This window comes from Eriocheir sinensis, chromosome 44 (genome assembly GCF_024679095.1).
Source record: "Eriocheir sinensis breed Jianghai 21 chromosome 44, ASM2467909v1, whole genome shotgun sequence".
Classification (NCBI taxonomy): Eukaryota; Metazoa; Arthropoda; class Malacostraca; order Decapoda; family Varunidae; genus Eriocheir; species Eriocheir sinensis.
In genome coordinates this window covers 12,417,023-12,430,026 of record NC_066552.1, presented here as the reverse complement: position 1 = coordinate 12,430,026, position 13,004 = coordinate 12,417,023, and the positions used below count along the sequence as shown (strand labels likewise).

At 40.2% G+C, this 13,004-nt stretch overlaps 1 protein-coding gene across 3 annotated transcripts; it reads right to left on the bottom strand.

Moving 5' to 3' along the window:
- Window positions 1-76: 76 nt before the first annotated feature.
- LOC126980514 (actin-related protein 2/3 complex subunit 4) lies at window positions 77-10,779 on the bottom strand. 3 transcript variants are annotated; one of them, XM_050830496.1, is made up of 6 exons: window positions 10,606-10,779; window positions 7,771-7,889; window positions 7,490-7,642; window positions 7,309-7,363; window positions 5,105-5,275; window positions 77-2,193 (listed from the first exon to the last, which is right to left on the bottom strand). In XM_050830496.1, the coding sequence occupies exons 1-6, from the start codon at window positions 10,606-10,608 to the stop codon at window positions 2,188-2,190; spliced, it is 507 nt and encodes a 168-aa protein (XP_050686453.1). In that variant the 5' UTR covers window positions 10,609-10,779; the 3' UTR covers window positions 77-2,187. The 3 variants fall into 3 exon arrangements, with proteins under 3 accessions (XP_050686453.1, XP_050686451.1, XP_050686452.1); XM_050830494.1 differs by lacking the exon at window positions 10,606-10,779 and adding an exon at window positions 10,343-10,599; XM_050830495.1 differs by lacking the exon at window positions 10,606-10,779 and adding an exon at window positions 10,364-10,512.
- Between the last annotated feature and the right edge of the window lie 2,225 nt (window positions 10,780-13,004).

The window sequence follows — 13,004 nt, the reverse complement described above, 5'->3', positions numbered from 1 at the left end:
ACAAAAGTGGTATACTTTTCACTGGTGATAATTTCCCGGTTGGAGTAAATTTGTTTTCCCAAGGAAAAGGTTTGCAGGTAATCCAAACTGTATATTTTCAGATACATTGAGATGAGCTGAATATATCTTTAAAGCTATTTTAACATCTTATAATCAGTATAAAAGAGGAATATTCATTATAGATTTCATAGTTTTACTTGTGTAACTTGATCAATAAAAAGTCAGACATCCACAATCATTGGAGCTGCTCACTCACCAAACACTGAACATCCAAAACCTTCAAGAGTCCTGCTTTCACAAATTTGATACCTTTAGAAAAACTCCACTCACATCTGAGACATTCTGGTGGTGATATATTTTCTATCCTGTATGTTAACACTACCAAAAGTAGCAAAATAAAAGTGAAATATAATGAAATTTGAAAAATAACCTGAAACACAAAGATAAGACTTGATATTATTCAGTCCCTGAACAATGTAATGAAAATAACTTATGCATCTTTCTAGAGCCTTCCATACATTAATTAGGTTTCTCTTGATTGAACAAATTAAATTTTCAGTCCATTATTTTTCCTACTATGATAGTTTTTCTTTTTAGCAATTTATTATGGCTTCAAAACCTATCCAGTTAAACCACATTGCAAACAACACTTCAAAGCCTGTCAGCAGCAAATTGAGAACCAATGAAAGTAAATGGATGAAGTGATTGCTGTAGTGATGATGATGACTGACTGTATGCTGTGATAGTAACTACTCACCTACACTTCAAAATTGTTAACACATGAGGAAATCACTGAAATAAAAGCAGTGACAACATCTGCATTCATTCAGTTTTCAGACCATCACTCTGGGAGGCAAGGAGTCTGAAACCACAAAATACCTTCCCTTTGTGAAGTGTTTAAAGCTGTGGGGTACAGTTCTGTGACTACTAGTTTCTCCCATGGTTTCATACTGACAAAGTTATGTTTCTTTCAATATGAAGAAAGCAAAGTAACAGAAGCAGAGATGCTTCATACTGCACTCACTCACACCAGCACTCTGGGAGAAGAGGAGTCTGGAACCATCAAAATACCTTTCTTTTGTGAAGTGTATAAAACTCTGGGGTACAATTCTGTGTCTATTAATTAATGACTCCCATGCCCTACGCTTCTAAAGTGGCAAAGGAACATATCTTGTAATAAGAGGAATTAAATATGCCTAAATTACATCAAAGAACTCAACAATATTCTCTTATATCTACAGAAGATTGTAAAAATAGGTGGAAATATTTGTATTTTCTTTAAAATGCTGGAATGACTTCAAAGTTAAACTAAAGTATTACAGGTAACTCGATTTACGCGAGTTTGGTTTACGCATTTTTTAAATAACGTGGGGTCCAAAATCCAAATAAATGTTTAATATACACGTTTTTTTCATTTATACGCGATATTTTATGGAGTGGCCACCAGATGTCAAATGCAACTGGACTCACACGGCGCCACGGCCACACAGCTGAGCTCAGTTCTTCCTGCGCTCCACTTGAACAACAATACAGTACCCACGCTGCCACGCTACTCAACAATAGGGGTGCGCAGGTACCAGTACCGGTATTAATGGTACCATCTATACGGTATGGTACCGGTACCAGACTGCTCGGTACCAGTACCAATACTAGCCAGTCGCTCATGGTGTCCCTCATTGCTTCCTCACATGAATGAGGCTGAGATTGAGTGCCTGAGTGAATATCTTGGTGATATGGATATTCTCTCTCTCTCTCTCCACTGAATGAATATTTATTTCTCGATAGAAACCTACCTCTTGTTTGATTTACATTGTTTTTGATTTACGCGACCTCTTCAAGGACACAACACTCGCGTAAATCGAGTGTTACCTGTACTATTTAAGGTCAAAGCAAACTTTTAGCTTTCTTAACATTTGGCTCAGTAAAGTCTTCATGGAAGAAGATTGATACCTCTTTTTGTTCTACTATGTACAGTGTTATGATGTTATTGGTTCAATATTGCTTTCCTGAATATATTACAAGAAAAAAAACTAAATATCTCTTTACAAATTAACAAGTTAAGTTTCCAGCTCAGTTGAGGAGGAACAGCAATCCTAAACTTCACATTAAGACAGCATGGTGAGTAGTTTTGTCAGAAGACCACCACACAGCCCAAAGATATCTGCCAGGACTCTTCTTCCGTTTACCTTAAAACTGTGGGAAAAGAGTGCATTAATTACAAGGATTTGGTTGAAATTAAATTTGTTTATAATCTAATTCTATAACATGATCTGAGACTATGAGCACATGAAAATTGAAGAATCCACAAGGCCTTGCCAAGAATTATCAACAGCATGATACATAAATATATTTATGTATTTGAGAGACAGACAGATGAGGACAGTAGTAATGGATCGAATATCTGGGTGGACTGCAGTACCAAGTAGAATATAACAAAGATCAGTGTTGGCCCAAGTAATGTTTTTGATTAACATAATGACAGGTTGGACAGGAGTAAATGCCTACACTAGTCTGTTTGCTGATGATGCAAAAGATATTAAAAGAATGGTAGAGGAAGATGACTGTTTAAGGCTGCAAGAAGATGTTGATAAATTTTACAACTAGAGACAGGAATGGGATATGGCAGTAGTTCCCAACATTCTTGTTCTTGTACTCGCAACCCTTTTCCCAAAACCTTGAAGCCCACATGACCCCCTGATATCAGTGGGGGTTACACATTTTTTATACACTAATTTTCAACCATATCTGGCCCTGACATGCCCCAAAAGCTAGCCAGATGTTGTCTCTCCTCACTCAACTGCAGAGGCCTCTGAGACCTGGGTTTCAGTTAGGAGGAGAAGGTGAGGTTTAGAGAAGGAGAGATGGTGTTCCACAGAAGGGGAAATAGAGTGAAGACCAGAGATGTTGCAGAAGTTGATAAAGAAAAAGGTTGACGAGCTATCAAGACACCTCTCAGGTCTAAAACCAATAGTGGAGTTCACTCTGAGGGCATTTGTGGTCCCTCCCCCAGACAGGGACTTTGAGGCATATGTTACTTCTTCAGCCATAATGAATTTTGATAAATTTTGGGGAAGTAGTGTGCATGTGTTGCATGTATGTATTGTGGTGTGGAAAGTGAGTGAGTTTGCCATTAGAGAGCATGCTGAACTACTCTCTGGCGTTGGTGAGACAGTAGAGAAACAGAAAGTGAGGACACAAGAAAGGTCTTTGATAGGCTTGCAGCACCCTCTCGCCTCCCACAAGTGGCTTGAGCGCGTTTTGGTAGGTGTCTTCCTACCTACTCCAAGTGGTGGCTACTTGGCTCATGGTCACACAGACTACCCAACTGACCTTTCCAAGCCAGGAAAGGCTGCCTGTCTGGCTGGAATAGGGACCAAAGAGGTTTGTTGCTGGACACAGCCTATGGCATCGCTCAACCTCCTGGAATCCATCTCCCAAACTTACAGGGAGGACACACACATGCAAATATGTGGGAGGACTAAACTGAGGGCATGCCAACCTGTTCTCAGGGTTTGGCATGCCCAATGAAGAGGATTATTCAGGAAGATGGAAAAAAGGATACAGCTCAGGGTACAACGGAGAGAATGCTTTGACAGAATAAGCTGAAGGATTAGAAATTAGGAAAAGGTCTAAAGAGTGGAATGTGTCTTCAAGGCAGTCAGAAATATGTGTAGGCTACTAAACCACCCAATTTAGATCATTAAGGGCAGCTAAGTTGTAGGATTGTTTACCAGGCTGGTCAGTGAAAGATGTTAGCTGAGGTGACCATTGGCAACATTTAAATCTCCTAAGATGGAATTTCAGCAAAGGTGAGGAGTCAAAATGTGCTCCACTGTAGAATTCAAGAAATTTCAATGCTTACATAATTTGGTGAGAGATAAATAACAGTCATATTAAATGAAAGAATGACAATAGGCGCACCTGACAATCACCAAATGGGGGAGTACAAACTTGGCGGAGGGACTTTTTTGGCAGCCATAGCCGGTAACGGGCTAAAGAGTAGCCTATCCAGATATTTTTTTTATTTATAAATGATCCACGAGACACCCTAGAGTTAAATCAAAGTATGTGCTTATTTTTGTATTCATTCATACACACACTGGTAATATTTCTGTGGTGTCTGATTCACTTATTTGAGTGAAATTCTATTGTGAAAAACAGTCACATATTCGTGTCACTGGTAAAAATGAAACTAGTAATGAAAGTTTTGCCACTATGAAATATGCACAAATAGATAAATATGAAAGCTCACTTAGTCACAATAAGTGACATCACCTGCTTTGCGCAGTAAAAATATGCTATTTGTGGTATCTGACACCCGCAAAATGGCATATAGGCTGGCTCAGCCACGGAGCTACAGCCTCAACGTTGCCAGATTGTCGTACTCAGCCGATTATATTTCCCGACTTTCTACCCCTAAACTGTCTTCTGGGCTCCAATAACGAAACTAATTTATAGTTATCGGTAAAAGAGTTAGATCCTGATGTTTCTTGGCAATAGTTAGGCATCAGAAACCGGTAAATACTGTGCTCTGAGTACGATGACCTGGCAACAGTAGCTATACAAATTTTCATGTTATTGTTCTGTTGTTTATTCAATGTTCTGTTCAAGAAAAAGAATACCCATAATTTTAGTTAGTTTTTGGTTATAAGGATTCTTTACAAAATACAATTATAACATTACCTTCTACTAGTTTAAAAACGTACTGAATCCTGGATTGGCTACAGTGATGTTAGGTGCACCTATTGAGTCTTCATCAGATTGTAAATAATTCTTAAGAATCAAAATGGAGGTTATGAGAATAAGTAATAACACTGCATCACACAGATGCAGCATCCAGCTCAAACTGAAATTTAGGATAGAAATAATAAGAAAAGAAAAGAAGTTACTGAAAAAAATATTGATCATGATGATCACTATAAAAAAAAATGAACAAGGACACCTATTCAACTGAGTTTGACCTTCTCTTTCAACTACTCAAGCTGTCCTCTATTTTCATGAGCAGGGCAGTTTGTTTGTTTGTTTTCTCTTCTGCTGCCTCCATTATTGTAAAAAAAAAAAAATAAAAAAAAAAAGAATATAAAAATCAATCTTTTGTTCTTACCCTTTTAAGATACTCCATGGCGCACTCTCTGGCACGAGCATTGACAGCCAGCTTCATCTCAGAGATTTCCTTGTCTATCTCTTCCATGAAGTGAATCACAAAGTCAACAAGCTTGTGCTTGAACATCTGCTCCGTGTGAAAGTTGGTGATGAGGAATGAGATGTCATAACCCTGTGAAAGAAATAACCATTTTGGAATGGCTTCCCCTTGATCATACATTCAATGGGAAAATAAATATTACTCCTCTAGGGAAACTTATTCTCAACAACCATCCTGAGAAAAATATGTAATAGCACCATGCCTTACAAATGAAAATTGTCTAAATTTAATAGTACTTCTACTAACTATTTTATTAATTACAAATTTAGCAACTGTTTTAGTGGTGTTGTTTGTCTTGTTTTAGTGACAGGTAGAACAAGGCAACATATTCAGTTACAGATACTTTCTCTTGTAAATCTAATTGTATGTAAATTTCTTATTAAATATACTAAATGAGTACTCTGCACCCCTGCTTAAATCCTATTGTTAAGAAAAGAGTAAATATCCCAATAGCTATTTAGTCCTACATAATTTGATATTTTTCCTTTTTTGCTAAGAGATCACGTAACTGCATGAATGATCACTCTTTGACATATGAACCACACAGAGATACAGATGTGTGCCTCCAGTCAATATGTACAGTCGCGGACAGAAGTGAAAACACATATTTCAGTAACTTTCGTTCACAGGCACTAAAGAGTTTTCCTTTTTAATTTGATTCACAAGCAATAAATTTGTAAAATACCTGATAAAAACACTTACTTATAAATAAAAGAAGGTAACTACTTTGTTGGGGGTGAAAATATCCATTTAATGCTAAAACAATTATCATGTCATTAATTTGACTTTGCTTTCTGGCAACTACCAATGGCTGATCTTTCCGCTATTTATGTTACTACACTGTCCAACTCTTTTAATCAAACCGTAACATAAAATCAATAATCAACATTAATGCTTGCCCATGATTTTAACTCGTATGATAAAATGATACTATTTGAGTGTGGAAGAACAATGGGCAAAGATTTATGAAACGTTATCGTTCAGTGTAGGGAGAACTTCTTGGGATGATAGGCTACATAAAGTGATGCTACTATATAGGGAACACCTTACAATGCTAGGCTACACACATCTTACAAGGATTATATCAATAGCCTAATGGTTCGTGTGTGTGTGTGTGTGTGTAAATATATAAATAAATAAATAAGTGAATAAGTATATGAAAAAAAAAAATAATAATAAAGCATGACCCATGCTGCGTGCGACAACATCGTTGGCACCGTTAGTACCGGTACCAGTACCAGAGTGTGCCGGCCCTTTCTCTCTGAGTACTTACTTTCTACATAAAAAATCAGTATATAGGTATTATGAAAAGACTCATTATCTAATAACACTAACAGCAGATATTAGCAAAGTTCTGGCACCAACTTTTCCTATCTATTATACATACTGACAGCATATATGGTACCAGTACTACTGGTACTGGAGTTCTCAGGACTGGTATTACCGGTACTCAAACTAACGGTACCTACATATTAGTTGCCAGTTTTCGCCAGCTGACTGAATTGTTTTGAAATCTGTCTTCACTTCTGTCCGCGACTGTACAGTCGAGTCGCGTATGGCGCGGTTAATTGGTTCTGAGCAACGGCCGCACCATAGGAAACCGTGTCATAGGAATAATTAACCTATGGAGAAAATATAATTTGGTTCTGGCCTTTGCCATTTTGCCCCACCCACACTTCTTTTTTTTTTAGTTCGTTCTAGCCCGAGTGCATCGGTAGGCATTATCTGCCTTTCGATGTTGTTCAGTTCCACCCCACGTTCACCACCTTATCCACTCGGCCACTGCCAACACCCACTTTTTCACTCAGCATGTATGGGGAAAATACAATTTGGTACTGGCTAGCTGTCATTTTATCCCACCTGCGCTCACATAGGGAGAAAATTAATTGTTTCCCGCCTATCACTCTCTCAATCCTCCTCGTTTCGTCCAGTTTCTGCTCGTACGTCAGTAATGAGAGCTTCTCACTTAATGGTATGAACAGTGTTTATAAACATCCTGACACTCATTGTTTGAAGAGATTACTGTTCTCCTGATGGTCAGTCATCTAAAAGTAATAAAGGGATAAAGGAACACATTACTACAAGCAGAATGCTAAATTACATACCTCAACAGGTTTCCTTCGAAGAATAATAAAGTTTTCTGCTCTCATCATCATAAATCTGAAAAAAAAATCTATATCATACAACCATCCAATGTTAGGTAAATTAAAAATGCCTCATCAAACCAATGTAAAAACTATTTCACAAAAGACATGTCAACGTGCTTCAGCAGTACCAGTGCAATACCTCATAAATTTATGGCACAGAATACGTTCAATATCATCTGCCTGCTTAATAGAGATGGATATCCTGATGGAGTTAATGGAAGGCTCAATAAGGACTTTTTCTTTTTCATTTCTGCTCACAACCACAGCAGTCATCAGCAACTCTTTGCTTGACCTGTCAGTAAAACAAATAAATAGTTTAAAAAGATAAAATCTCACATTTTCACATTTCAAAATTATACTCATCATGATATATACAGCAACATCCATTTTCTTCACATCAAAACACAGATAATCACTCACCTAACTTCAACTTCTGGTTTATTGTGTCTTTCAACTACTTGCGAATTGAAGTTCTGTAGACACATTGCAGCTGATAGTGTGTGCCGCACAGCACTCAAGTATGGGCGCAGTGTGGCCGACTGAAAAAGATACATAATTCATTACCATTTTCAACTCATTCCTTGTTCTGCCAGCATGGTGGGGCTCTATTCATGAAACAATTACAGTTCTCCTTATTAAAATCATCACTGAGAAGTCACTGAGAATTTGAATTTTTTAAATGCAAACATAACTACACTCGGCCCTCGATTTAACGGATTTTGGATTTAACGGACCACAAAATCTCAACAGACAAATATCCAGCAACAGACATTCTGTCCATTGCTGGGTAGATTTGTCCGGTGTGACACCGGCTTTAGAAACGTCAAAACTCTAAAATAATGACTATCACAGAGTGTGATATTTTTCATCAAAACTGCTTGCATCGCCTCCTTTAAGGAGGTCGTGGAGGGTGAAGCCCTCCTTCCCCCTCCCGTTAGGTAGGTTAGGTTAATTTAGGTTTGGTTAAATTTATTTAGCTTGCAGTTTGGGGCGGCGGAAATACGAAGCGAGGGACGGGACATGGTGGCGGCGTGTGTGGTCCAATTCGTGGGCACAGAACGTACCGTTCCGGACAAAATATTCTTCATTGTTGTGTTCACACTGCTACGGACCTGCACGTCTCTGGCACAGACCTTCACCAGCAGCTGCCAGTCGGGATTGTCGACAAGAATATTTTGCAGGTCCGCGCTGGTACGGCCCAGTCCAGAGCCTGTCAGTGTTGGATAGTGTGAACACGCTTCCATCACTGACTGGCACAGCACAGCAGACAGGCGTGGCCTCAGGGAGAGTAGCACTGCATTCATTCATTCATTCATTCATTCAATTTATTTTGTCAATATGTATATCCAACTTCACTTGTTATTAATATTCATGCATTTATTTATAATGTGTAGCTATTCAGATGTGTGCTACTGAGGATAAACAGAGGTGAGGTGTGGTCAAGGCCCAAAGTAGTGGTTCTTGCACTTGACGTGTGACCTAACTTGTATACCTGACCTGTGACCTGATCTGGCTCCCACCACAAGCATTCCTCTGACTACACCCACATTGTTACAAGCCATGTACAGTTGACATCTTGCTCTCATACGGTGCAGTGCTAACTCAGCGATGGCTAGGAAAAATTAATTTCTCTGGTGGAAAAATGGCTGCCTATTTGACATGCCCGATAAAGACTATAGCAACAACTGGAAGAACGTGGTTAGCACAGCTGATATGTATCCCGGGCTGAAGGACAGGATCGTACTGTTACGAAACAGTGTGAGCGCACTGTTGCCGGCCCATGACGGTCCCATGCAGGTACGGTGTGATGTCATCTGCCATCCACGTATCCTAAGACATCCCATCCTGATCTGCGCATCCGCGGAACCCGACGTTTACAAACTCCCACATAACGCCTTCCACTTATGAACGTAGTAAACAGATACAATCACTTATTGGCACGCATCAAAAGTGCTGCCCCACAGCACCGCCATCAGGGTATTTATTTAGAAAATATATATTTTCACCCTAAGTAAAGCACAGAAATGCTTTGTTTCAGGTAGACAGCATCATTAACATAGCTGCTTTTACCCAAAATTTCCCTGGTCTTCATAGCCCTCCCCACTACCAGGTGTTTTAAGTTTGTTGAAGTGAAGAGGAATAATGTTATTTCTTATAATCACTTCACTTGTAGACGCAGTATATGTACAGTATGATGGGCCAGTAAAACTAGAGAAGCACAACAGTATGTGAGACCTTGGAAAGGTTATTATTCTCGTGGGGGTAATATTGGAGGTGTGTAGTGACTCTCCATAATTACCGCCACTTCCCTCACATATGATTAAAAAGAAGGTTAAGATTCGTTTTAGTACCGGGCCAGTATCTCATTACCTGCCCTATGAAACATCACTATCTCTTCACATATCTTTTCTACAAACCTTCAACAGTCATGGAAATGCTTTGAAAATCCAATTCAAAGACTTTTTTTTTACTCTTGAAAAGAGGGGATAATGTTTACGAAAGCGTGTTGCCTCCTCTGGTGACTGCCGCGGCGACGGTGCAGCCGGTGTTGCGAGAAATACCTCCTCGCTGAAATAAGTTACATATGCATGTGGGTGGGGGGTCGAGGGGGGCGCAGCCCCCCCCGTTAGTATGTTGCAAAGTTCGGTTGGAGTAGTTTAAATATGCTCCCCGACCCTAAACCCTTTGTGAGCTATTTTGCGGCTGCAGCGTCGCCATGGCCGCCTACAGAGGAGGCGACGTACTTTCGTAAACATTATCCCCTATTTTCAAGAGTAAAAAAAAAGTCCTTAAATTGGATTTTCAAAGTGTTTCCATGACTGTTGAAGATTTGTAGAAAAGATATATGAAGAGATAGTGATGTTTCATAAAGTAAATAGAGATACTGGCACGGTACTAAAACGAATCTTTACCAAAAAGAAAGAGGAACAGTACAAGATATCTCAGTAATGGTGTACTCTGCAGTTAAACGGGTGTAAAACTAGATAAATACCCATATTTGTGGGTGCATCACCTCTGCTCTTCTGACAGGCCGCACAAACCTCTCGTGGGTAAGCCTTCTCGTGTACAAGGGTAGCCCAGCCAACACAGGCACAAAGATCACACCCGCCTGAGCCGGGCCAGGGCGCGGGGCTGGCGGTGCCGCGGTGACAGTGTGTGTGTGTCGGACATGTTCACGGGGACCTAGGCGTACGCCTTCTGTATTCCCCAGACCACAGCCCACCCAGGAGCCAGCAAGCCCTGCAGTGCACTCACCATGCTGGGGTGCAGGCGGAGGGTCCTCACTTGGAAAACAACAAGTACCAGCAGCGGGAGAGGCGGCGCCTTCCTGTCACTTATCAGGGAAACACCCGTCACGGCCACACACCCGCCGCGTCCCGCTGCTGGCTCCGGCCACGGCTGCACCTTCCACGGGTTACCAGGATCACCCTAGGCTCCTTAGCTCTGCCTGCCCGCCTACACCACAGAATATCGAGGTGGTAAAACAAAGTTAAGCTGTAGAGAGCTAGCTCCTCGAAAAGTGTGCATGCTCACCCTCAGTTATAGACAACTTAAGTATTTAATGAATATCAGTTCGGACTTTCAAAATCACAGAATTCTAATCAAAACTAAAATTGTCATATATGATTGTGTATTTTCCAAAGTTTGATCACCGATATCCGAACAGAGGTTGTTCGACCCACAGAGTTATATATTAGAGTGCTGCTGCATGTCATTTCGTCATATATATATATATATATATATATATATATATTTATATATATATATATATATATATATATATATATATATATACACATATACACCCACGTACAGACACGTACCCACACCCGTATATACGAGCGCGCGAGCGCGCAAAAGTTTCTCATGTTTTCCATCCTGGATGGAAAACATGAGAAACTTCCTAACCGTTTCACAGGACCGCCCACACCAAGAAAGTTTGTATGGAAACTCAGCTTTGACATTTCGAAGGTGTTAATGAGGCTCATAAAAGGATCTCGATCCGCCTGTCAGATTATGGCTGCAGGCTGATGGAAGCTGGAATGGCTTTTCTGGTATCGATTCGTTGTATTTTGAGAGTCACCGTTCGTAATAGTTCTTCAAAATCAGTGGTTGACATAAACTACCTCACCCATACGCGTTTCCTTATCTTCTTCTTGCTCTCCAGTGAGTGCAATAATATGTAAAACACAGAGGCCATTGCAGCAGTCTCCGCACACACCGACATCCTATTTCCCAAGGGTATTCAAATGTATCCCAGTGGTTTACCGAGACACTTGGGAAACGTCTGGGATACATTGTTGTCATACAAAGATTCTGCTGTGTGGACGCGCCTTTACCTGACCCTCCCTACCTCTCTCTTTCCCTCCCACTCACACCCTTTCTCTCCCCCTCTTTCCTCACCTTTACCTGACCCTCCCTACCTCTCTCTTTTAATCTCTTTCCCTCCCACTCCCACCCTTTCTCTCCCCCTCTTTCCTCACCTCTACCTGACCCTCCCTACCTCTCTCTTTTAATCTCTCTCCCTCCCACTCACACCCTTTCTCTCCCCCTCTTTCCTCACCTTTACCTGACCCTCCCTTTTTTTTTTTTTTTTTTTACAACAATGGAGACAGCTCAAGGGCACACACACAAAAAAAAACAATAATAAAAAAAGCCCGCTACTCGCTGCTCCCAAAAAAGAATCAAAAGAGGTGGCCGAAAGAAAGGTCAATTTCGGGAGGAGAGGTGTGCAGAAAGATGAGGAAAACGACAGTGGTGGTGTAAGAGAAGACTCAGCTAATGAACTGACTGAGGGATGGGTGTCAGCTGGTGTGGGAGAGGAGGGGGAGGCAGAGGGAGAACAGGAGAGCCGGTATGATTCGGACACTTTTTAGAAAAATATTTTTAGAAAAAGAAGTTTAAAAAGTAGTGTAATTTTGTTGATCTCAAAATGTTCCTCCATCATTTGGCTCTTTAGGCTGCTAATATGACACTCGTAGTTATTTCCAGTTTTCAGATGTAGGTGATGAAAGACAAATTTTTAAATCGTCTGAACCATCCCCGCCCGTGGCGATGGTTACGGACACTCATGATACTCGCCATAATATTAATATAACTTAAGTTTGATTGGCTAATAAACAAGATTATATCTTCTACAAAACATTTGTTTAAGGACAAAAGTATCCTCTCAATATTTTGAGGGGAAAAAATAAAAGGAGAACTACACGAAATATCTCAAAAATTTTGGTATTATGGCTTCCGTCTCTTCTCACAAGCATAATATCTGAATATAAATCAACCAAATTAACCTTTTTATAACCGTTGTAACACCTATAATGTTTAAATTGATATAAATTTAATAAAAATCATGAAAAAATCAACCGTCCGAATCATCACGACTCTATAAAAAGCAAACGTGTGGTCACACTCCTTTTCCGGCACGAGAGCCTCGGTGGTGGTACGTCGTGTTATACGTCAATACTTTCACCATGCATCGCTGCGTCACCGAAATAATTTACATCTCGCTAATTGGCACGTTTTTGAAGTGAGAGCTTACGATACACCCTGAAAATATTACATACGAGATGCAAAAAAACATAAAATAGGACTTGCATCGAAAATAACAGCTCTGAGGGCGTGGTTGTCCCTTTGTGGGCCAAGGCAACAAAGTT